Source organism: Protomyctophum parallelum, assembly GCF_964188405.1.
Source record: "Protomyctophum parallelum genome assembly, chromosome: 11".
Lineage (NCBI taxonomy): Eukaryota > Metazoa > Chordata > Actinopteri > Myctophiformes > Myctophidae > Protomyctophum > Protomyctophum parallelum.
Window position 1 is genome coordinate 3,758,312 of NC_139707.1, and position 27,116 is coordinate 3,785,427.

Below are 27,116 nucleotides of genomic sequence, written 5' to 3' on the forward strand. Positions count from 1 at the left end.
CTAGATAAAACCAGGCTTGTTTCCATTCCATGCCAGCTTGGAAAATCAACAATGGGGGACATTGTAAACAAAGTGGAAATGCAAATTTGCAACTGAAGACTGAAGAAATGGAGGAATTATACAAAGTAGGGTGACATTGATGACATCACGATGAGGCCAAAATCAGATGAGCTGTTTCTGAGAGCAATTTCCATTAAAACACCCATATGACATGAAGGCCTGATTGTTCAAAATTGGTTATTTGTGGGGATAGAAAACACACATGGGAGCCACAAAAACACAAAAGAAATTGAAAAAGTTGAATTTTATGTTATAGGTCCTTTAAGTGTAAGGCACTGACAGATGTCTAATTTAGATTTTTCTAACACAAAGTTTCTGTTGCTTGTAAGCAACAACAAAAAAGGAAACTCTGCACATTTTAATCCCTATAAACGCAATGTTTTTGCTCAAACAGTAACAGTATGTCATCCATGACATCTGAGGATGGGCAATCTACCCTGAAAGCCATTTTATTCTTTATTTCTTGTCGAGTAATTTGAGCAGGGTGGGGGGATTGGGGGGTCAATAGCTGAGCTAAATAATAAAATCCCATTCGCCTGCGCCATCTATTGCCGTGGTGGCATTGCAAAACACTTTCTTTCCTTGCAAATGAGCCATAATTCACCAGTTAAGGACTGCTCGCGCTCTCACCTTGACACCTTAAAGTTAACAATGCGATATTATCCCCTCTGGATACGATGTCCTGGTTTGACTCATGGACACATTCATTACACCATCATGCATCCTCAGCAGTTATAGGGAACTGAAGCTTTAAAAAAAACAAGTAGTGAAACGTTATTGTTTTCACGGATCCTCAACTGCCCTTTTCATGAGCTTGGTTTAGCAGAGGCTGTTTTGAGTTTCATAAGCAGTTCCCTGTGCATAGTTGTGAAATGATGGAAACGCCCCAAAACCAAAGCATGTGGTAAATGGTGCATTTATATAGCGCCTTTATCCAAGGCGCTTTACAGAGATTGTGCATTACATTCACCCATTCACACACACATTCATACACCGATGGCAGCGGAAACCATGCAAGGCACCAACTAGCACATCGGGAGCAATTAGGGGTTCAGTGTCTTGCTCAAGGACACTTCGACAGTAACTCTGGGGGAGCCCGGGTTCGAACTGGCAACCTTACGGTTACCATCCAGGCACTCTACCCCTGAGCCACCCCCGCCCGTTGGACACTGCAGTCTTGACGCCGGTGGCCCACGAGTTGACACAACCATCATGAAGAGAACATGAACACGAACACGGTATAATTCTCATACAGTACAGTGTACAGACACGCATCATACAAACAAAATGTATAGCACATGGAGTGTGTGTGTGTGTGTGTGTTTTGTTTACGTTTCAATGTGTGCCAAAACAAATAAGCATATGTTCCGCAGAGATTTAGACATACAGTACATTAAAATGTAAAGAATACATTTTGCCAGTGCACCCACCATGTGGACATGCATGAGAGGCAGCACACATGCACATGCATGCAGACAAAGTGTAGACAAATCTGCTCAGTGCACACGCAATGGAAACACACGTAAGCCTTGTCCTTATCCTTGATTATGGTGTTACAGATCATGTATGTGACATGATTTTATTCAATCAATAATGACAAATACATCACACACACATAGACACACGCACGGTCGCAGTCGCACGCACGCACGCACGCACACACACACACACACACACACACACACACACACACACACGTTTTTAACCCATTCTGACCTGAGATCAGATTCATACGAGGTTTCCGCCGGACACACACTGGTCTGATGAACCCATTCTGACCTGAGATCAGATTCTAGAAATGTCAGTCGCTCTTCGATTTTTCAAAAATAGCAGACCTACAAGCTCGTATCGCGCCACTCGGTGGCGCGATACGAGCTTGTAGATCTGCTATTTTTCAATAGCTAAAGCATAACATGATGCTAACACCAAAATCTGTGCCCGGTCAGAATGGGTTAATATACTATATATGCTTGTGAAGACATCAACCTTTTAGGAAGGTTATTTTATTAACGCATTTAATGCAATGCCTTTTTTGAGGGGCCCTATAGCCCCTCCAATGCATGGCTTTCTGAAATTACGTCATAGTCTAGTCAAGTCTATGGACTTTTAATGTTTGTTTAAAGTCTGGGGACAAATGTGTTTGTTTACGGTAAATTATCATATGGACTTTAATGGGGTGGCAGTGACATCATAAAAGTAGTCATCAAGACTCATACGTAAGGTAAGAACCTAACAGTGGAATATCCTGCCACACTAATAGACAGCGCAGCACCCCATCCTTTGTCCGCCTTCTCCTACCAAACCACACTGTTTGCACACATCTCGCCATGCTCAACACCAACAGCATGCCTGTCCAGACATCACGCACTACTTTGCATCCATGCAACTGTCATATTTACAGTACAATACCCATTTCTATGAAAGAACACATTTTTGCGCAAGACCACCAGCCTAAGTTCAAAATCGTCACCACTTTGCAGAGTTACGCCAACTCCGTTCACGTCATGGGGCCAGTCCAATGGCGCATTGGAGTCTACGGCCTTCACGGTGACACACGCGTTACATGAACCACGCGTCCGGGATGATTTCCAACGCCTCAATGTCCAACCTCGCTGCCTCTGCTCCACACCAGCTCATCCTACCTCAGCCCCCTCCCCCTCTGGCTGCTGTGCCGGCCAGGTGAACACTCCACCTCAGTAACAGTAGGCTACACATCGACAAACAAACACCCCGTCGTGTTGACTAGACTACACTAATAAGGACCCATGACGGCCACCGCCAGCAACAACACGCCCGCCGGGAACAACCGGAAAAATACATCTCTCGCCTAACGCACGGCAACACGCCCCATAACTACGCCTGGTGAACGCAGCACCAAACGCCCCATAACTACGCCTGGTGAACGCAGCACCAAACGCCCCATAACTACGCCTGGTGAACGCAGCACCAAACGCCCCATAACTACGCCTGGTGAACGCAGCACCAAACGCCCCATAACTACGCCTGGTGAACGCAGCACCAAACGCCCCATAACTACGCCTGGTGAACGCAGCACCAAACGCCCCATAACTACGCCTGGTGAACGCAGCACCAAACGCCCCATAACTACGCCTGGTGAACGCAGCACCAAACGCCCCATAACTACGCCTGGTGAACGCAGCACCAAACGCCCCATAACTACGCCTGGTGAACGCAGCACCAAACGCCCCATAACTACGCCTGGTGAACGCAGCACCAAACGCCCCATAACTACGCCTGGTGAACGCAGCACCAAACGCCCCATAACTACGCCTGGTGAACGCAGCACCAAACGCCCCATAACTACGCCTGGTGAACGCAGCACCAAACGCCCCATAACTACGCCTGGTGAACGCAGCACCAAACGCCCCATAACTACACCTGGTGAACGCAGCACCAAACGCCCCATAACTACGCCTGGTGAACGCAGCACCAAACGCCCCATAACTACACCTGGTGAACGCAGCACCAAACGCCCCATAACTACGCCTGGTGAACGCAGCACCAAACGCCCCATAACTACGCCTGGTGAACGCAGCACCAAACGCCCCATAACTACGCCTGGTGAACGCAGCACCAAACGCCCCATAACTACGCCTGGTGAACGCAGCACCAAACGCCCTGTAACTACGCCTGGTGAACGCAGCACCAAACGCCCCATAACTACGCCTGGTGAACGCAGCACCAGACGCCCCATAACTACGCCTGGTGAACGCAGCACCAAACGCCCCATAACTACGCCTGGTGAACGCAGCACCAAACGCCCCATAACTACGCCTGGTGAACGCAGCTAAACGCCCCATAACTACGCCTGGTGAACGCAGCACCAAACGCCCCATAACTACGCCTGGTGAACGCAGCTAAACGCCCCATAACTAACTACGCCTGGTGAACGCAGCACCAAACGCCCCATAACTACGCCTGGTGAACGCAGCTAAACGCCCCATAACTACGCCTGGTGAACGCAGCTAAACGCCCCATAACTAACTACGCCTGGTGAACGCAGCACCAAACGCCCCATAACTACGCCTGGTGAACGCAGCACCAAACGCCCCATAACGACGCCTGGTGAACGCAGCACCAAACGCCCCATAACTACGCCTGGTGAACGCAGCACCAAACGCCCCATAACTACGCCTGGTGAACGCAGCACCAAACGCCCCATAACTACGCCTGGTGAACGCAGCACCAAACGCCCCATAACTACGCCTGGTGAACGCAGCACCAAACGCCCCATAACTACGCCTGGTGAACACAGCACCAAACGCCCCATAACTACGCCTGGTGAACGCAGCACCAAACGCCCCATAACTACGCCTGGTGAACGCAGCACCAAACGCCCCATAACTAGGCCTGGTGAACGCAGCACCAAACGCCCCATAACTACGCCTGGTGAACGCAGCACCAAACGCCGCATAACTACGCCTGGTGAACGCAGCACCAAACGCCCCATAACTACGCCTGGTGAACGCAGCACCAAACGCCCCATAACTACGCCTGGTGAACGCAGCACCAGACGCCCCATAACTACGCCTGGTGAACACAGCACCAAACGCCCCATAACTACGCCTGGTGAACGCAGCACCAAACGCCCCATAACTACGCCTGGTGAACGCAGCACCAAACGCCCCATAACTACGCCTGGTGAACGCAGCACCAAACGCCCCATAACTACGCCTGGTGAACGCAGCACCAAACGCCCCATAACTAGGCCTGGTGAACGCAGCACCAAACGCCCCATAACTACGCCTGGTGAACGCAGCACCAAACGCCCCATAACTACGCCTGGTGAACACAGCACCAAACGCCCCATAACTACGCCTGGTGAACGCAGCACCAAACGCCCTGTAACTACGCCTGGTGAACGCAGCACCAAACGCCCCATAACTACGCCTGGTGAACGCAGCACCAAACGCCCCATAACTACGCCTGGTGAACGCAGCACCAAACGCCCCATAACTACGCCTGGTGAACGCAGCACCAAACGCCCCATAACTACGCCTGGTGAACGCAGCACCAAACGCCCCATAACTACGCCTGGTGAACGCAGCACCAAACGCCCCATAACTACGCCTGGTGAACGCAGCACCAAACGCCCCATAACTACGCCTGGTGAACGCAGCACCAAACGCCCCATAACTACGCCTGGTGAACGCAGCACCAAACGCCCCATAACTACGCCTGGTGAACGCAGCACCAAACGCCCCATAACTACGCCTGGTGAACGCAGCACCAAACGCCCCATAACTAACTACGCCTGGTGAACGCAGCACCAAACGCCCTGTAACTACGCCTGGTGAACGCAGCACCAAACGCCCCATAACTACGCCTGGTGAACGCAGCACCAAACGCCCCATAACTACGCCTGGTGAACGCAGCACCAAACGCCCCATAACTACGCCTGGTGAACGCAGCACCAAACGCCCCATAACTACGCATGGTGAACGCAGCACCAAACGCCCCATAACTACGCCTGGTGAACGCAGCACCAAACGCCCTGTAACTACGCCTGGTGAACGCAGCACCAAACGCCCCATAACTACGCCTGGTGAACACAGCACCAAACGCCCCATAACTATGCCTGGTGAACACAGCACCAAACGCCCCATAACTATGCCTGGTGAACGCAGCACCAAACGCCCCATAACTACGCCTGGTGAATGTAGCACCAAACGCCCCATAACTACGCCTGGTGAACGCAGCACCAAACGCCCCATAACTACGCCTGGTGAACGCAGCACCAAACGCCCCATAACTACGCCTGGTGAACGCAGCACCAAACGCCCCATAACTACGCCTGGTGAACGCAGCACCAAACGCCCTGTAACTACGCCTGGTGAACGCAGCACCAAACGCCCCATAACTACGCCTGGTGAACACAGCACCAAACGCCCCATAACTATGCCTGGTGAACACAGCACCAAACGCCCCATAACTATGCCTGGTGAACGCAGCACCAAACGCCCCATAACTACGCCTGGTGAATGTAGCACCAAACGCCCCATAACTACGCCTGGTGAACGCAGCACCAAACGCCCCATAACTACGCCTGGTGAACGCAGCACCAAACGCCCCATAACTACGCCTGGTGAACGCAGCACCAAACGCCCCATAACTACGCCTGGTGAACGCAGCACCAAACGCCCCATAACTACGCCTGGTGAACGCAGCACCAAACGCCCCATAACTACGCCTGGTGAACGCAGCACCAAACGCCCTGTAACTACGCCTGGTGAACGCAGCACCAAACGCCCCATAACTACGCCTGGTGAACACAGCACCAAACGCCCCATAACTATGCCTGGTGAACACAGCACCAAACGCCCCATAACTATGCCTGGTGAACGCAGCACCAAACGCCCCATAACTACGCCTGGTGAATGTAGCACCAAACGCCCCATAACTACGCCTGGTGAACGCAGCACCAAACGCCCCATAACTACGCCTGGTGAACGCAGCACCAAACGCCCCATAACTACGCCTGGTGAACGCAGCACCAAACGCCCCATAACTACGCCTGGTGAACGCAGCACCAAACGCCCCATAACTACGCCTGGTGAACGCAGCACCAAACGCCCCATAACTACGCCTGGTGAACACAGCACCAAACGCCCCATAACTACGCCTGGTGAACGCAGCACCAAACGCCCCATAACTACGCCTGGTGAACGCAGCACCAAACGCCCCATAACTACGCCTGGTGAACGCAGCACCAAACGCCCCATAACTACGCCTGGTGAACGCAGCACCAAACGCCCCATAACTACGCCTGGTGAACGCAGCACCAAACGCCCTGTAACTACGCCTGGTGAACACAGCACCAAACGCCCTGTAACTACGCCTGGTGAACACAGCACCAAACGCCCCATAACTACGCCTGGTGAACGCAGCACCAAACGCCCCATAACTAGGCCTGGTGAACGCAGCACCAAACGCCCCATAACTACGCCTGGTGACCAAACGCCCCATAACTACACCTGGTGAACGCAGCACCAAACGCCCTGTAACTACGCCTGGTGAACGCAGCACCAAACGCCCCATAACTACGCCTGGTGAACGCAGCACCAAACGCCCCATAACTAGGCCTGGTGAACGCAGCACCAAACGCCCCGTAACTACGCCTGGTGACCAAACGCCCCATAACTACGCCTGGTGAACGCAGCACCAAACGCCCCATAACTACGCCTGGTGAACGCAGCTAAAGCAGCTGCCGTACAACATGGACCTCGCATCAGTGCCACGGGTTCACAACTTCACAGTAGACTGTGTATCGCATCGCGGGGCCAGGGGGACTTCAATTGACGAGTGAGCGTGTGTGTGTGTGTGTGTGTGTGTGTGTGTGTGTGTGTGTGCATGGACCTCGCATCAGTGGCGCGGGTTCACAGTACACTGCGGAGGATTTTTGTATCGCATCGCGGGCCGGGGGGACTTCAATTGACAAGTACGCAAGTGTGTGTGTGTGCGTGTGTGTGTGTGTGTGTGTGTGTGTGTGTGTGTGTGTGTGTGTGTGTGTGTGTGTGTTGTCGGGTCGCAGGGGCAACAGCTCCACCAGAGTGCTCCAGACTTCCATTTCCAGAGCAACATTATAGTGACTTTCTCCTGGGGGATCCCGAGACGTTCCAATTAAGGCCAGTGAGTGGATGTGTTTCCTCTAACTGCGCCTTGGTCTGCCCTCCTCCCAGTGGGACGTGCCTCGAGGCCGAGAGGCATCCTAACCAGATGCCCGAACCACCTAAGCTGTCTCCTTTCCTGGCTAAGAAGCAGCGACTCTACTCTGAGTCTCTCTCGCGTGACTGAACTTCTCACCCTATCTCTAAGGGCGCGTTTCGGAAATAGCGCACTGAGCACACTGTGCAATGCAAACTAATAGGCGTCCATGGTTCCCACACTTCATGACCATAGGTGAGAGTAGGAACGAAGATTGCTCCGTAGAGAGAGATATCCATCACTGTTTGGATCTTATTGACGAATTTGCAGTGTTACTGTTAGATGTTTCTACAGTAGGCTATACTGTGTGAGGCCATTAGCTGCTTCAGTCAGCCATCCACATGGAAATAATGGACACATCCACACACACACACATGCAATGAATGTATTTGGAATGCTTTGTATTAAATCATTTGTCTGCATCCATTGACATACACTTTGATATTGTATAGTTACTTAACATGCAGGATGTGGTACACACAGAGGTGGATATCTGCACCTTCCATTACAAGGATGCACTGTACAGTCATGCTTTCTTGATCTTGAAAGATAAATAACTATCTGCTTTAATATTGCAGGAAATACTGATTACTATTGTAAAGATAGATATAGAATAGCATGTCAGTGTTTTGTTTCACTACTGAGGTAGAAAGTAATTGAATACAATGAATGTATTTGTTTTGCAAGACGGGCCTTAGATAAGATGCAAGAGGTATCACAGGGGCACAGAGCAATTTCATTGACAACCGAGGACCAGGGGAAAAAAAAGCCAGACTTGGCGTTTGATAAGCGGATTTGTGGCCATTTGTGTGTAGATGGACCTCGGAGTCACTCAGGGGTGACTTTGATGGCGGAGTCCAGTCATGCGGAATCTCATTTTATACACAGCGGTTCAGATATTTCAGCTCGCAGAGATGTCCATGGTCTCTGCGCTTGTTAAAATTGCCCTGTGTACAATGTACATTTCAGTTTAATGTGATAGTCTATATTAGATAGACACTGAAACACTCGCTGCCACTGGAATAGAGCCATTCTGCTCTTTGGGACGAGTTCCATTTGCTGCTTTCAACCCCCCTGAAACCATAGCGCACAAGCAACGTATTTTATGAACATTATTGCAAATGTTGTATTTTACACAGGAGAAGATAGGGGACACTAAGAGGTTGCTCTAAAACACCTGTTATCAACTGCCGAATCAGAAGCACAGGAATAAAAAAACTATAAAGCCGTGTTTGAAATGGAACATAATTAAAGTACAGTGGGTACAGAGGGTAGATTAGATGATAGGTTTGGGAGTACGGGAAAGTGTTATACAATGTCCTGAAGTCATTATTATGTATTTGTAGCTATAGTAGATTGTGGACGTTGCCGTGACTGCGGTCACCACAGCACTTTTGGGGGTTGTAGGCTAAATTTGATTTTAATGGTTTAATGGGAAGTTATGAGGTTGGTTGTCGTAACATCACTGCTGATCTTCAGAGCAGTTATCTCCTGACAGTCATGAATTATAGTACCTCTTCAGCAGTGAAAGAAAAGGCAGTAATGACAGAAATGAACAAAGCAGCTGTTAGTTTGCATGGCCTATGTGGACCAAATGATGAATAGCGGTAGCCTCAATTTTATTTGACTTTATTATTGTATCATGCCCCTTAAGTCTTAATTGTATTAGAAATCATAACATTTCCACGGCCTATCTGTATTAGTTTTGACCATAACAAGGATATATTTTCAATGTCTAATTATGGTATGTTGCTTCTTTATTTTGTATTTTTGAGGGGTGCTAGCACCTCCTTATACACAAGTTTTAATGGTTGTCTTTAGTTCAATGTTTGTTTTGTAAATGCAATTGACAATGAAGGGAAAATGTACATCATAATGTGTCATTTACGTCATATTGTCTCTTTATTGTTAATGCCGTTTAATGTTTGTGTTTGCACCGTTTGTTTTACATCACCATTACATCACCTAATCAACATCAGTTAGACTTTAATATATTAGCACCCCTCAATTCACACGGTTGTGATTCTTTTCATTTATATATCTTTTCCCCCATTCCTTTTGTGAATGCAGCAACACTGTGTAGGTAGGCACGGAGCACAAAGAGCATAAAAGAGGCAGCACTGCACTGTTTTTGACTGTTTTTTACTTTACGCAATTAGCAATTAGTTAAAAGAATCCTCTCAGGTTGGACTAAATTGGATTATTTTGTTTCTCAACTGATTCTGACAGGACATTAGGTCTACTAGCCAGGATAAACAATTACCCTATAAGGAAATATATTTTATTTATTTATTATGATTTAGGTAGCATGTGACGTGTCAAACTAGGGGGTTTTCATGATTCTGAATCCATTCCAAGTTCAAGTTCAAGTTTCAAGTTTATTGGTCATTTAAAATACACACACCTTATACAATGTATTCAGGGTTTTCTTTTTTGACCAAAAGGGAGTGTTTGGCAGAAGCCTCAGCTTATAGTGCCAGCCCTTTTAATATTCAAAATAGCTAAGCAAGCATTAGCTGGGTGCAAACTTGGTTTAGACTAGTCATTGGTTAGACATAAGATTGGTGAGGGGTGCGTTAAAACGACCGGATTAAGGTTGGTGAGGGGTGCGTTAAGGGTTGGGAGAGGGTTAAGGTTAGGTTTAGGTGTGCTGCCCCGTGGGAGGTTAATTTAGAAAATAATGCCTTTTAATAGGGTGTCAATGGTGGCATCTTGGATTAAGGCAAATGTAGGGTATTTGCCGTGAGCAGATTAGGGTAGATCCTGTCAGAATCAGGTGAGAAACAAAATAATCCAATTTTGTCCAACCTCTGCCATTTAATTATTGGACTAAATGGTAACGTTTGTTGTCGTTTGATTGTCTAGCTTCCCCATCTGAACACAGCCTATATAGATTGATTGTCTAGCTTCCCCATCTGAACACAGCCTATATAGATTCCAGTAATTATAGCCAGGAGCATTGCGTCAGTGCGTCAGTGCAGAGATGGCATATTATGCTAAAAGGCTTCTCCAAATATTATTTGGAAAAGTCACAGTCACAGCTGGATAAAGGTGCTCTATATGGTGCTCAGAGGTCACAGTCACGGCTGGATAAAGGTGCTCTATATGGTGCTCAAAGGTCACAGTCACAGCTGGATAAAGGTGCTCTATATGGTGCTCAAAGGTCACAGTCACGGCTGGATAAAGGTGCTCTATATGGTGCTCAAAGGTCACAGTCACAGCTGGATAAAGGTGCTCTATATGGTGCTCAAAGGTCACAGTCACAGCTGGATAAAGGTGCTCTATATGGTGCTCAAAGGTCACAGTCACAGCTGGATAAAGGTGCTCTATATGGTGCTCAGAGGTCACAGTCACAGCTGGATAAAGGTGCTCTATATGGTGCTCAAAGGTCACAGTCACAGCTGGATAAAGGTGCTCTATATGGTGCTCAAAGTCACAGCTGGATAAAATATGGTGCTCAGCATCAAATGACAACATATTCAGAGAGTTATAGCCGTGCCCACAGCCACTGCACATTTAAGCTAAGATTGCACGCACACACCACTAGTAGCCTATACGTTTTGGTTAACACAAAAAGTTTTTGGTTAAAAAAGGTTAAGCTCCATATTGTGAGTAATTATTGCTATAGCATGCTTGTTCAGCAATAGGTCTCCCTGTCTGTCCAGCTGTTTAATAAACAGAAAATACATTTTCAGGTGGGTTGCCGAATTCTAGCCAATCAGGAGAAAGAACCCGTTTATGGTGTTCCATTTCCATTTCCAATTTTGTCTACTAATTTCTTTCGGTCATAACTTCTAATTTCACTCAAATGGGTATTCTGACTTGAAAATGCTTTTTCAGTTTACTAAATAGCTGGAGACAGGGAGACCCTGTTACTGAACAAACACTCTAGTAAATTATTATCACAATATAAAGACATACAGGAAATTTGGCACTGAGTGGCTTGGCTGGAACATGCTCTGTGTGCGTGTGCGTGCGTGCGTGTGTGTGTGTGTGTGTGTGTGTGTGTGTGTGTGGGCCAAATTAGCCAGTAGGCCAGTGGGGCCCTGGCCCAGGGGCCATTTAGTTAAATTCAGATCAAAAAGATGATAAAAATGCGTAAATTGTGTGTGCACACGTGTTATACCCGTGTTATACCCCCAAACATTGACTGGGGGTTAATCCATCCCTTGTGTGTGTGTGTGTGTGTGTGTGTGTGTGTGTGTGTGTGTGTGTGTGCGTGCATGCGTGCGTGCCTGCGTGCGTGCGTGCGTGCGTGCATGTCGTGTGTGTGCGCACTGCGTGCGTGTTGCAGAAAGGAGGTAGAAAGGTTATACCGTAACAAGTTATGACAACACACATTTGTCTTTGTCTTTCTTTGGTCGGCTTCTAGTGTCCTCCTGCTGGCCTGATCCCTGTTGTTGCTGTGGCTGTCTTGCTAACTTCAGGTCCTGATCAATCTGTGTCTGTAGTTGCTTCGGGGTGTGTCTCATGTGTGTTTCATGTGCTCTCTGAGAAGGATTACACAGTCTGAACTCGGAGTCACAGAAGTTCCCATCACCCTCTACGTTGTGGAGAGACTCCCAAACCAAGTGCTCCTCTTTCAGGTAGCCCTGGTCCGTTACCAACAGGTACAAATGTCCCTGGTGTTTGATCATGGTACTGAAGTGGTTGTTTCTGAAGAACACACATATCTCTCCCTCTCTGGCTGCGGAGTTCAGCTCCCATAGACCGTGATACGATAACTGAGTGGCGGTCGACTCCAGAAACTGTTCTGCTATCAGAGCTTCTGTGACTCTGTTACTGTCTGTTGATTGTTTGCAGTCAATGATTTTCTCCACCAGCTGGTTGTAACTCAACCTCCCTACTGCTGAAACCATCTCTGGGCTCTGTGGGTCGAGCAGCCAGCCGTGGTACAATGTAATGTCCAGCAGGTCAAACACGATTAGCTCTGGAGTGAATTCAAAGTCTGACACCCCCGAGAAACCGATGTTTACATCCAGACCTGTAGAGAGTTTGGGAAGGACGGCCATCGCGTCGCTCATGTTCTGCTGGAAGTTGAGCTCCATTCCTTCCACCTTCTCTCTGGGTGTGACAGACAACACACTCTCTCCCAGGTGAGCCATCAGGTCTTCAGAGGTGACGACTTCGGTCTCTGCTGGGAGTTCGGCCTTCCATCGTAGGAACAGGGTGTTCATTATAGCCAGTAGAGGACAGGGTCCATTCTGACTCTGCGTGACGATAGGAGTTTTTTTCTCTTTCCATGTGATCCACTTCACCATGTAATAGGCTGGCATGCACGGCTCCATCTCCAAAGCAGCACCAGCAGCAGTAGCTACAGTGGTAGTACCATTATCAGCAGCAGTAGCTACAGTGGTAGTACCATTATCAGCAGCAGTAGCTACAGTGGTAGTACCATTATCAGCAGCAGTAGCTACAGTGATAGTACCATTATCAGCAGCAGTAGCTACAGTGATAGTACCATTATCAGCAGCAGTAGCTACAGTGGTAGTACCATTATCAGCAGCAGTAGCTACAGTGGTAGTACCATTATCAGCAGCAGTAGCTACAGTGATAGTACCATTATCAGCAGCAGTAGCTACAGTGGTAGTACCATTATCAGCAGCAGTAGCTACAGTGGTAGTACCATTATCAGCAGCAGTAGCTACAGTGATAGTACCATTATCAGCAGCAGTAGCTACAGTGATAGTACCATTATCAGCAGCAGTAGCTACAGTGATAGTACCATTACCAGCAGCAGTAGCTACAGTGGTAGTACCATTATCAGCAGCAGTAGCTACAGTGATAGTACCATTATCAGCAGCAGTAGCTACAGTGGTAGTAGCGCCCCCATCATCAGCAGCAGCTCCGATAACCTCCTCCTCCGCTCTCAGACTGGGAGACCTTCCCTCTGCCTCCACTGTAGGGCAATATATTGACAGGGCCTCATCCACAACAAGGGAGCTTCCTGTGGCTGAGTTCACAGCTGACAGTTCCAGGCTGGCAGTAGAGAGAGAGGCAGAGTCTGTGGAGTGACCCTGCTCCACAGAGTTCTTCGTTGCATGGTCCACACCTGTCTCTGCGTCCGTGTCAATTTTCATCTTGCTCAGTGGAACGGACAAACCGTCTTCTGTGGTGCTGACTGGAATTGTTCCATTCTCCGACAGCAGCATTGCTTCTGGTGTGGGTTGTGTTACTTCCCGTGTTGCGGCAGCGTTGGCAGTCAGAGGATTGCGGGAGTCACAGTGTCCAACTCCTACACCTGACGGTTCACCTACCTTGTGGCTCAGGCCCTCCACTGCAGACGATGGGTCAAGGTCTTCTGAAGCATCGTCTGACAGTGAAGAGTATTCCTTTTTGTCTGAGATCAGCAGTGCCACTCCCTTGGTCTCCGTACAGGAACCAGCCATAGCTGAAAAGTTATTAGCCTGGACCTTAGCTCTTGAATAACTATTGGCAAATGAAGTAAGGCCTTAGTTGCCTATACGCTATCAGAGTCTCTCGACACTGTATAATAAAGTATATAAAAAATAAACAATACACAATAAACAATGTCTTCACACCTGACCAAAGCAGTATGATTACCTGGCTACAAGTAGAAGACTGGCGATGATGTAGCTCCAGTGTGGACTTCTGACTTCATGTGATAAGCCTAATCATCATGGCATCAGTCATCTGTGACGCGTGTCTGACATATGACACCAAATTTGGGCAAGGTTTCAATATGATCACAGCCTCTTTGATTTATACGTTATACGTAAAATGATGAAGTAAAGATATTTTAAAAAGTGAACAAATGAGTGGAGGTACTTCTGTGGACTACTGTGATTCTGGTCCCTGTTGTTGTTGTTGTTGTTGTTGCTGCTGCTGCTGCTGATATTCTTCCGCCTGTAGTTGTCTTGCTAACTCCAGGTCGCTCAATGGAACAGGGGGTGACCCCTGTGTCTGCTGAAGGGACATGGCCACCAGGTAGTCCTGATCGATCTGTCTCTGTTGTTGCTGCAGGGTGTCTTTGGTTTGTGTTTCAGACTCTTTCTGAGGAGTATTACACAGTGTGAACTCGGAGTCACAGAAGTTCCCATCACCCTCCACGTTGTGGAGAGACTCCCAAACCAAGTGCTCCTCTTGCAGGAAGCCCTGGTCCGTTACCAACAGGTACAAATGTCCCTGGTGTTTGATCATGGTACTGACATGGTTGTTTCTGAAAAACGCACATATCTCTCCCTCTCTGGCTGAGGAGTTCAGCTCACGTAGCCCATAGTACGATAACTGAGTGGCGGTCGACTCAAGAAACGTTTCTGCTCTCAGAGCTTCTCTAACTCTGTTAGTGTCAGTTGAATGCTTGCAGTCAATGATTTTCTCCACCAGCTGGTTGTAACTCAACCTCCCTACTGCTGAAACCATCTCTGGGCTCTGTGGGTCGAGCAGCCAGCCGTGGTACAATGTAATGTCCAGCAGGTCAAACACGATTAGCTCTGGAGTGAATTCAAAGTCTGACACCCCTGAGAAACCGATGTTTACATCCAGACCTGTAGAGAGTTTAGGAAGGACGGCCATCGCGTCGCTCATGTTCTGCTGGAAGTTGAGCTCCATTCCTTCTGCATTCTTTCTGGGTGTAACAGACAACACACATGATACCAGGTTCTCCATCAGGTCTTCAGAGGTGACGACTTCGGTCTCTGCTGGGAGTTCGGCCTTCCATCGTAGGAACAGGGTGTTCATTATAGCCAGTAGAGGACAGGGTCCATTCTGACTCTGCGTGACGATAGGAGTTTTTTTCTCTTTCCATGTGATCCACTTCACCATGTAATAGGCTGGCATGCACGGCTCCATCTCCAAAGCAGCACCAGCAGTAGCAGCCACGGTGGTAGTAGCGCCCCCATCCTCAGCACCAGTAGCTCCCATAACCTCCTCCTCCACTCTCAGACTGGGAGACCTTCCCTCTGTAGGGCAATATGTTGACTGGGTCTCATCCACAACAAGGGAGTTTGCTGTGGCCGAGTTCACGTCTGACAGCTCCTGGCTTGGGATAGAGAGGCACCCTGTGGAGTGACCCTGCTCCACATAGCTCTCCTCGGTCTCCTGGTCCATGTCTGCTTCTGGTTGTGTGTCAATCTTCATCTGGCTCAGCAGGATGGATAGACTCTCTTCTGTGGTGGCGACCGGAACTGTTCCGTTCTCCAACAAAGGCATTGCTTCTGGCATGGGTTGTGCTACTTCCTGTATTGTGGCAGCTTTAGCAGGCAGAGGATTGTTGCAGTCGGAGTGTCCAACTCCTACGTTTTGGCTCTGCCCCTCCATTGCTATCATGGGAAGAGACAGTGGATCAAGGTATTTTGAAGCGTTGTCTGACAAGGACAACGCATGTCTCAGGTGTCTTCACGCCTGAGACAAGAGCAGGACAATTTTCTGGACACATACAAAAGTGCCAATGATGTGGCTCCAGTGTGGATCTCAGATTTCATGTACCAGCCTATGACATCAGTCCTCTATGACAAATCTATGGCGGATGACTCCAAATTTGGGTAATGTTCAACAACCCCTTTGACTTCCATTATTGGTCAAATATTTCAAAAAGTATAAAACATAATGTGAAAGCATTCTGTGCCAAACATGGCACTGATTGGGTGAAGTGGTTTAAAAGATTACTTCTGGCCAGACACACACACAGACCCTGTCATAGACAGCTTTATTAAGTATGTCATATAGTGTATTGTCGCACCCACTACATCATAGTGTACTGTGACAACCAATTCCTATATATAAAAAGTGGTTGTGGCCCTTGTGGGAAGAGGAAAGCTGAATTTGTTATGCCCCTCACGTGAGACTCCATCACCTTCCATCAACTCCGACAACCAGCTCTAGTTGAGTAGTATATTTTATAAAAGTTAAAGTTAATTATTTGGAATTCGGTATTGAGAGTGGGGAAGTAAGGATGGAAAGTGCCATTAAACAAAATGCCAAGAGAAAACACCTCAATGCAGAGGATTGTGGCAGTCCGGAAGGCACCACTGCCCTCTCCAAAACCAATAATGTGTCCCCTGGCAATTATGATCCTGAGAGGGGACACTATCCCAGGACACACTCAAAGAAGCTGAAGCTGGGTCGTCCTGACGAGCAGCAAAGGGGTATCATCGACTTCTATTCTGTGACACATGTCATTAATTCCAGCTCACAGAAATCTGTCCAGCAGTGCACCACTCCACAATCACAAGGACTTGGAAGAGAGGTCATCATTTCAAAAAAAGAGCTAAAGGTGGAGGATGTTGAGGATGATGATGGTGTCAGACTGTTAGCCACATCACTAAAAGATGAGAAGACAGTGGAACTGTTGAGGGACGATGATGAGTTTGAGCGATGGTTCGACGGCAATGGTGTCTTGACATCGAACCAAGACAACACCAGCCATGTAGAAAGAGGAGTGGAACAATACATGGTGAGCAGCAGGGATGAAGACGAAAATTATGTCAATACGTTAGCCACACCATTAAAGGACGAGAAGGAAATTGACTATTTAGAAGGGATGACATTCGAAATGTTCGGGGACGATGACGAGTTTGAGCGATGGTGCAATGGTAATGGCATCTTGAATTTGAGCCAAGAAAACACAAGCAAGGTAAATGGAGAACAACTTGAACATTACAAGGTGGGCAAGGATAAAGATGACGATGCCACACCACTAAAGGACGGCAAGCAAATAGACTATTTAGAAGGGATGGCAGTAGATGAGAAGGAAATTTTAGTTTTACAAGGTATGACATCAGAACTGTCCAGGGACGATGATGAGTTTGAGCGATGGTTCGACGGCAATAGTGTCTTGACATCGAACCAAGACAACACCAGCCATGTAGAAAGAGGAGTGGAACAATACATGGTGAGCAGCAGGGATGAAGACGAAGATTATGTCAATACTTTAGCCACACCATTAAAGGACGAGAAGGAAATTGACTATTTAGAAGGGATGACAGTGGAAATGTTTGAGCACTATAATGAATTTGAGCACCGCAATAGTGCCTTGACTTCGAGTCACGGAAATGCCAGCAAGGTAGAAAAAGAATTGGAACAATTCAAGGTGGGCAAGGATGAAGTTGATGCTAATCTTTTAGCCACACCATTGAAAGACGAGGAGGAAATTGACTATTTAGAAGGGATGACAGTGGATATGTTTGGGGATGATGACGAGTTTGAGCAATGGTACGATGGCCATGGTGATGGTGTCTTGACTGTGAGCCAAGAAAACGGCAGCCAAATACAAAGAGAAGAATTGGAACAATATGAGGTGGAGGACCCAACATGTGTTCCTCTGAAGAAGCGGTATGACCGGTATCTGCTGGGAGACAAGGATACAATTGATGCTGTCAGGACTATCTCTGAAGAAAGTGGCATACTTCTAGAATCAAATAACAAACAGAGTGTGTGTCAACTTGTCATTTTGATGTCTCAACATGAGCCTGCTGGTGAGAGGGTGAGGCCTGAAGATGTTTGGCAGTGTCTTAGGAAACATCGTCTATTTCCCCAGGCCGAGGCCTGCCTCACCATCAGATTTAAAGAAATCCAAGACGGTGCTCCTAATGCCCATGCAGCAATGGCTTTGATTTTGCTGCTGAGTGAAACAGTAAAGGATGTGCAGGAACTGGTGTCTCATCTCCAGGGCACCATGACGCACAGGGCCATAACAGAGTTCCTGTATAAGATGGCCACATTCCTGCTTGCCATGGATAGGAACGGTATCTGGATCAGTAACAGGTTGCACTACAATATTTATCATGTGCTTCACCTGATAAGGAATTTCCCCACTCAAATCCAAACCAATCACAGCAGACCACAGGTTCACATGACCGATGAGCAACATATGATCCTGAGCCATGACATCAGCAGCAACCATGTGGTCAAGATCATTGCCTTTGCAGGTACGGGAAAGACCTCCACCCTGGTGAGGTATGCCGAAAAATGGCGAGACCGCCGCTTCCTCTACGTGGCCTTTAACCCATTCTGACCTGAGATCAGATTCATACGAGGTTTCCACTGGACACACACTGGTCTGATTAAACCCATTCTGACCTGAGATCAGATTAAAAAAATGTCAGTCGTTCTTCGATTTTTCAAAAAATAGCAGACCTACAAGCTCGTATCGCGCCACTCGGTGGCGCGATATGAGCTTGTAGATCTGCTATTTTTCAATAGCCAAAGCATAACATGATGCCAACACCAAAATGGGTGCCCGGTCAGAATGGGTTAACAAGTCAGTCATCACGGCAGTGCGCTTCCCCAGCCATGTTGTCTGCCAGACTATACACTCCATGGCCTACCAAGCAGTGGGCAGAAAGTACAACAATCAACTGAGCTCTAACCTGAAGGCATTGTATATCACCAAGGACCTGCCCAAAGGCCGCCGGGGCTTTTCCCATGCCAAGGTTGTGACTTTGACTCTCAATGCCTACATGGCCTCGGCGGCCCAATGCATTAACACCAGCCATGTCCCCGAAACCTACAAAGACAACAAGGGAGTCATAGTAAACCTAGACCAAGAGAAGAGGGACTATGTGAGGGATGCACAGGATATCTGGAACAAAATGAAAGATCCCAACGAAAGGAGATACTTTATGACTCATGATGGCTACCTGAAGTTGTGGCAACTCCAGAAGCCTTGCCTGTCTGAAGACTTTGATGTAATTCTCTTAGATGAGGCGCAGGACTGCACTCCAGTCATCATGGACATCCTGTTGTCTCAGCGCTGTGGGAAGATACTGGTTGGAGATCCCCACCAACAGATCTACTCCTTCCGGGGGGCAGTCAATGCACTGCACATCGTGCCGCACACGCACCTATACTACCTGACACAGAGCTTTAGGTTTGGTGCTGAGATTGCCTACATAGGTGCAACCATTCTCCAAGTTTGCAAGAAGGTCACAGAGATTCTAGTGGGAGGAAACCAGCCGGGTCACTTTTGTGATGCGAGCACGGACCCATTTGCCATGCCTGTGCAGGGAAAGATAGCCATTTTGGCTCGTAGTAATGTTAGTGTGTTCAGCGAAGCTGTGCGGCTCACAGATGCCAACCCGTGCTGCAGGATTCACTTTGTTGGAGGAATTGAATTAACACTGAAGCAAATTCTGGATATATGGCACCTGATGCTGTCAGGTGGCACCAACACAAAACCCATAGTTATTAAAGACGGCTTCATCCGTAGTATATGTCTTCAGGCCAATGGGTTTCTTGGCCTGAAGATGTATGCTTCAGAGACAGAGGACCATGAGCTAGAGGCCAAATTGGCTGTGGTGGAAAAGTACCCCACCCGCATCCCCGAATTGGTGGAACGCCTCAACAGATGTGATGAGAGTGACATAAATAACGCAGACTTCATCCTGGGAACAGTCCACAAGGCCAAAGGTCTGGAGTTTGACACTGTGATCATCACTGATGACTTCTACAAGGTCCCCTGTGCCAGACACAACCTTTGGCGAATGAACGACTTCTCCTGGAATAAGATTCCAGACGATGAGTGGAACTTGCTGTACGTGGCAGTGACCCGGGCCAAGACTTCCCTGATTGTCAACAAGACAGTCGTCAACATTCTCACTCAGGCTGGGGAGTACCTCCTGAAGCCAGAGATGATCAGCTCCGTGATGGAGGAGGGCCAGCCTCCACACTGCTCCGTCCGAGAATGTGGAAACTTTATCATGACCGATTCAGCGTTTGCCATGTGCAAACGACCAATGAGATATATGAACAGTGTGGATCCTGAAGGTCCACTGTGTGAGAGGTGTGTGTGGCAGCGCATTGGCCCAAGCGCATTCCTGCAGACAGACAAGATATTCAACCAGGCTGAAACACACGAGCAACTGTAACTACCTTTTTACCTGTCTGGTCAGACTGTAAATGTAGCTAAAAGTGCTAAATATCTTGGTCACATCATCACAGATACAGTAGATGATGATGAAGACATGTATAGACAGAGGAGAATGCTTTATGTGCAAGCAAACATGCTGGTTCGCAAATTTCACCACTGTACAACTGATGTTAAGGTTAACCTGTTTAGAGCGTACTGCACCCCCCTCTATACTGCCCCATTGTGGGTGAACTTTAAAAAGGAGAGCTTGCGCAAGCTGCAAGTAGCCTACAATGACTGTCTGCGCATTCTACTCAAGAAACCCAGGAGCACTAGAGCTAGTGCACTATTCTGTACACTAGGACTCACCACCTTCATGGCCCTCTTGAGGAACCTTACCTACAAATTCATGTGTAGACTGGACCGCTCCTTGAATGGATTAATACGGCTGATGACAGACCCTCTCTGTAGCTCTGTCAGGTTCACATCCACCATCAGAGGACGCTGGCACGAGTGCCTCTTTTGATTTGTTCCCTGAGGGGCTGGATAACTTATTTTTTTTATTTTACCTTTTTCTATGTATTGTATGTATTGTATGTTTTTACCCTGTGGGCCATGAGCCTGTAATAAAGTTTATATATACCCTTGAACTACGCATCTCTCCACTGATGTTGCAGAGTTGGTCAACATTTCAATGAACATCAACATGCCTGAAGAAGGTCTTTCACCGAAACGTTGCCAATAAAGTTCGTATTGCAAGTGCAGATGGTGCACGGTGCACTTTATGTGCATTTCTCTGAATACATTGAGCCCTGCCTACGCACCCGCCTCAGAGCATATAGATGTGCATAAGACTTTGTTGCCTAATGAACATCAACATGCAATGCAAGATTTGCTCAGACTAGAGCTCTTCACCGGGGCCCCCGATTCCGAAAATACCCGAGTGGACAGGACCCGAGACCCGCACGGGTCGGAGCCATGTTTTATCATAATCACTCGAGCAGGATCGGAATCGGCTGTATCCCCCGCGGACCTCGGGTCTATCGGGTCGAGTGTAGAGACTCTTTCTCTCTGTGCTGCATGTGTGCTCCGCTGCGGAGGAAAACAACGCTCAAACTGAAGTTCTGTTTAACGTGTGATAATTTAGTCTGACCTAGGATAAGATAGTGTTGCAGCGACATGAACGGTTGTGTGATGATTATGCTGGTTTAGGATCAGCAGCGCAAGAACTTACCACGCAAGGCAGCCGTCCTGGCTTGCCTTGTGCTGATTTGAATGAAAACACCGGCGTGAAATTGTACTTTATATGTTGACCTCAAAGAGGTGAAAGCAAACTAGCAAGCTCAAAGCAAATTAATATAAGAAGGTCAACTCTACTGTGTGGCCCCACTTCATGCAAATCCTGGAAGAGAGCAAAGTAGGAGCTGTTATAAGTGCGTTGAGTGTGGCGCCTTGTTAATATTCCATTCAGCCAAAACAGGTACATGCATCTGCTAAAACTCTGCTAATTGTGTAAAAAACTAATGATCCGTTTGGTTAATTAAGTGCACGCATGCTGAGTGCTGACCCACTGAGCAATAGATGGCCGCGTCAAATGGCTTAAGAAATGTCTAAAAGAAAAGTTTTTTAGACGTCTAAGCTTAGCCTAGACGTTGATTATATAGCATATATATAGCACCATATATGCAGATCTAGGATGATCCGGTCTCCAGTCACCAGAACCAAGGATGAGCGTTTCAATGAAAATGGTTAAAATAGAGTTTGAAGTTACAATGAATGTGTTTGTATAGGAACGGACGGGGCAGCTAAAATGAATATCAAATATCTAAATACTGAATTAAGCAACTTAACCCATTCTGACCGGGCACCCATTTTGGTGTCGGCATCATGTTATGCTTTAGCTATTTAAAAATAGCAGATCTACAAGCTCATATCGCGCCACCGAGTGGCGCGATACGAGCTTGTAGGTCTGCTATTTTTGAAAAAATCGAAGAACGACTGACATTTTTAGAATCTGATCTCAGGTCAGAATGGGTTCATCAGACCAGTGTGTGTCCGGCGGAAACCTTCGTATGAATCTGATCTCAGGTCAGAATGGGTTAAAAACTGTCTGGGGTGTTCACAAAAGTCAGAGTAGACGATGACGATATCAGTCATGATCTACACAGTCAGACTGTGTGACGTATACCACGGTATGACAGAGAATGGGCTATAACATTGTTACAGCCATTCACAGAATCTTTACTCTGACATCCTTCACTTGTATACATAACGACATATGCAGGCATGAATCTGTTTTTCATCCATGTTGGGATTCTCTGTTCTAAAATGTATTGCATGTCTGGGAACATCTCAGATTTATCCCTAATATGCATATTTAGTCCTTGAAATATCACAAGTGAGTGGCTATAATGAGTAGCGGCCTGCAGGCCTCTGATAACAGGGGGGTAAATTGGCTTGGTTAAAAGGAGTTAATTCAATTTAAAGGATAGTCTCCAGGACAGATGGCTAGGACTTTGATTGATGCCTTAAGTTGCGACTGAATCTCAGAATCTGTAATGATTACCATTCCTTGAAAGACCTAATGTGTACATTAAAGGTAATGAAGGGCTGCTTCCCTGCCACTAAAATGTGGGACGTGAGATTAAAAGGTCTACATTTATCTCTCAAATTGATGAATAGCTGTTGGTGCAAACAAGAGACAAAAGCCAGCTTGTCAGCCAGATTACTGCCTTGTCTGTCGGTCGGTATTTATATCAAACAAAAAAGGGGTGCTCTTCCAAGGGTGCATATGTTTGGTCCGACGTACTAACAGTCCAAATAATCCGACATTACTATACCCCTAAACCTAACCCTAACCATAACCCACACATTACTATACCCCTAAACCTAACCCTAACCATAACCCACACGCGGAAGCCATGGGTGAGTCTTCTGGATTCTTGGAACTTTGTTACATGATTTCATGGAACCGACGGCCATTTTTTGGTTCCAGTTCCGAACCAACTTTTAGCGTTGGTTCACTCTGAACTGGATTAGGTGGGGAAAACAGTAACTGAACCGGTTCAACCCAGGTGGGTAAGGGGCCTATAGCTCACCAAGAGTCAACCTGCTAGAAGTTCTTGACCATTTATTGCACTCCTGATTATTCTATGACAGTGACTAGGTCACAGAACCCATTTAATACCATTCATTTTGTATGTGTAAAATCCTCTGTGATCAGGAGCACCGTCTTGGATTTCTTTAAATCTGATGGTGAGGCAGGCCTCGGCCTGGGTTAATAGACGATGTTTCCTAAGACACTGCCAACAAATGGAACCAGGTTTAGTATGGTTCCATTTGTACAGTCTCTGAGTTAATACTGACCCATAAGGATCCATTTGGACCCCTGGTCGTCCCCAGAGATGTTGAGAACCAATGCGCTATGGTGGGCTATGCCAGGGAGATTAAAATTCTGATTTATCTCTGAGAAAAGAGTGGTGATGTTGATGATACTAATTATGGCATTGATGATTTTATTGACAATGATGTTGTGATAACCCAATCAGTGGGCATCTTGTGTCGCAGCATGCCTATTAGGCATTTAAGGGGCGGCGGTGGCTCAGGGGTAGAGTGCCTGGATGGTAACCATAAGGTTGCCAGTTCAAACCCGGGCTCCCCCAGAGTTACTGTTGAAGTGTCCTTGAGCAAGACACTGAACCCCTAATTGCTCCCGATGTGCTAGTTGGTGCCTTGCATGGTTTCCTCTGCCATCGGTGTATGAATGTGTGTGTGAATGGGTGAATGTAATGCACAATCTCTGTAAAGCGCCTTGGATAAAGGCGCTATATAAATGCACCATTTACCATTTACCATTTAACCCATTCTGACCTGAGATCAGATTCTAAAAATGTCTATTACATCATGACAGTTTCATTATTAACCCATTCTGACCTGAGATCAGATTCTAAAAGTGTCTTCGATTTTTCAAAAATAGCAGACCTACAAGCTCGTATCGCGCCACTCGGTGGCGCGATATGAGCTTGTAGATCTGCTATTTTTCAATAGCTAAAGCATAACATGATGCCAACACCAAAATGGGTGCCCGTTCAGAATGGGTTAAGAGAGTGACTAAGCTTTGCAAGTGATTTAAGTGACTGTACTGTAGTGGCATGTGTTATATGAAGTACTTCTTCTGGCATTTTTATATAAGTACATTTTCTGTTAGCGACACTACTTTCTTATATGATTCATGCCTTTGCTTTCTTACATATAGGAAAACAATGATGTTCTTGCATGTTTAGCATGCAACGCACACTGCACTTGGCACTGCCCCCCTCTATGAAGATGTTAAGCTACGTTAACGGTCCCTATCTGCATGTTCCAACATACCACCTACAGAGTTCTCAGCCTTTGGCCTACAAAGAAATCTTTTGTTTGCAGCATTATGTAAATGGAATTCATATAGGCCTAGGTCTACTGGGAGTGCAATGGCATTTGTACTATGTAGGGACAAACTATACATTTCCATGGTGACAGTGGCGTGCACAGACATTTAGAGGGGCAGGTGCTCAAGTGAAAAAAAGGGCACCTTGTGCAGCGCATTTTGGGGCGGGAACCCATTTTGGTGCTTTAGCTATTGAAAAATAGCAGATCTACAAGCTCATAGCGCGCTACGAGCTTGTAGGTCTGCTATTTTTTTAAATCGAAGAACCACTGACATAGAAACATAGCTTTAGATTGTGGGGGGCCTAAAATAATATAGTAGAAGCGTTTTTTTTTTCAAGATTTGATCAATGTCACCGCATGGTCCACACACTACAAATTAAGAAAAAAAAAAATTAAGAGCAAAATTGCCAAAAGGGCAGGGGGTGCTCTAGCACCCCCTAGTGTCTATCTGTGCACGCCACTGCCTGGTGACATTTAAACTTGAAAGTATTTTCAGTATTCAGCTACTTTTGGCCACTTTGATCCACCATTGAGAACACTATGGAACTACTGTGTTTTGCAGGGCTCCATTAAATCCTCTCTCGGGTCAGAAACCATAAATATAGGTCAATGACGTGAGTCCAACCTGTTTATGCATGCATGAGCTGAGCATTGAAATGTTAAACTAATCGGCTCATACAAAGTGGGCAAAGAATTTCTCTGTACAGTTCCAGAATGTCTGACTTCTGCTGCAATGTGCTTTGAAGTTGTTTCCTGCCAAAAGTTCCACGTAGAAAAATGCCTACAAGCTATGGGTTACAACTTTGACTGTCACTCACAGTGGGGCGGTGGCTCAGGGGTAGAGTGCCTGGATGTTAACCGTAAGGTTGCCAGTTCGAACCCGGGCTCCCCCAGAGTTACTGTCGAAGTGTCCTTGAGCAAGACACTGAACCCCTAATTGCTCCCGATGTGCTAGTTGGTGCCTTGCATGGTTTCCGCTGCCATCGGTGTATGAATGTGTGTGTGAATGGGTGAATGTAATGCACAATCTCTGTAAAGCGCCTTGGATAAAGGCGCTATATAAATGCACAATTTACCAATTTACTCACAAGGTTGTTATTTCATTCATTAGACTCAAAGATAGCTGGGCAACAGTTAATCAAACTTATCTATTTAATTGATTATACAAATCATCCTACTATAAATGTGCCACGTCTCTGTCTGCGTGCGTGTGTGTACGGTTGTAATGCACGTAACTTGAGAACCGTTTGCCCCACCGACTTCAAATTCAAACTTCCAAACCACCACAGGGAGTGCAGTGCCCTGTGCCCCCCACACCACCACAGGGAGTGCAGTGCCCTGTGCCCCCCATGTGCCCCATGTGCCCTGTGCCCCCCACACCACCACAGGGAGTGCAGTGCCCTGTGCCCCCCATGGCAACCCCACACCTGACAATGGATTACTTAACCAATCCACTTTCCACAGTCAGTCAGTTTGCCCTCTTCAGACACAGACAGATACAGAGATCTCCATGTGGACACAGACAGACAGATACAGAGATCTCCATGTGGACACAGACAGACAGATACAGAGATCTCCATGTGGACACAGACAGACAGATACAGAGATCTCCATGTGGACACAGACAGACAGATACAGAGATCTCCATGTGGGACACAGACAGATACAGAGATCTCCATGTGGGACACAGACAGACAGATACAGAGATCTCCATGTGGACACAGACAGACAGATACAGAGATCTCCATGTGGACACAGACAGACAGATACAGAGATCTCCATGTGGGACACAGACAGACAGATACAGAGATCTCCATGTGGACACAGACAGACAGATACAGAGATCTCCATGTGGGACACAGACAGACAGATACAGAGATCTCCATGTGGACACAGACAGACAGATACAGAGATCTCCATGTGGACACAGACAGACAGATACAGAGATCTCCATGTGGGACACAGACAGACAGATACAGAGATCTCCATGTGGACACAGACAGACAGATACAGAGATCTCCATGTGGACACAGACAGACAGATACAGAGATCTCCATGTGGACACAGACAGACAGATACAGAGATCTCCATGTGG

The 27,116-nt window shown here is 47.2% G+C and overlaps 4 protein-coding genes across 4 annotated transcripts in view; 1 reads left to right on the forward strand and 3 right to left on the reverse strand.

The window, feature by feature from the left end:
• The window catches only part of tfpia (tissue factor pathway inhibitor a), a 155,395-nt gene extending 133,081 nt beyond the window's left edge, over positions 1–22,314 (reverse strand). The window contains exon 1 of the mRNA XM_083776503.1: positions 22,311–22,314. The gene's annotated coding sequence lies outside the window, so the exon portion shown is untranslated. The remainder of the gene's footprint in view (positions 1–22,310) is intronic.
• Positions 12,111–13,064, reverse strand: LOC310866455 (ubiquitin carboxyl-terminal hydrolase MINDY-1-like; the record flags this gene model as incomplete). The annotated part of the gene is made up of 1 exon (XM_083776071.1): positions 12,111–13,064. Exon 1 carries the CDS (start codon positions 13,059–13,061, stop codon positions 12,111–12,113), a length of 951 nt encoding a protein of 316 aa, XP_083632197.1. The 5' UTR covers positions 13,062–13,064.
• Positions 14,584–15,585, reverse strand: LOC310866456 (ubiquitin carboxyl-terminal hydrolase MINDY-1-like; the record flags this gene model as incomplete). The annotated part of the gene is made up of 1 exon (XM_083776072.1): positions 14,584–15,585. The coding sequence occupies one exon, from the start codon at positions 15,583–15,585 to the stop codon at positions 14,584–14,586; it is 1,002 nt and encodes a 333-aa protein (XP_083632198.1).
• LOC310866457 (F-box DNA helicase 1-like) lies at positions 16,700–20,612 on the forward strand (the record flags this gene model as incomplete). The annotated part of the gene is made up of 2 exons (XM_083776073.1): positions 16,700–18,748; positions 19,053–20,612. The coding sequence occupies 2 exons, from the start codon at positions 16,700–16,702 to the stop codon at positions 20,610–20,612; spliced, it is 3,609 nt and encodes a 1,202-aa protein (XP_083632199.1).
• Positions 22,315–27,116: the final 4,802 nt, after the last annotated feature.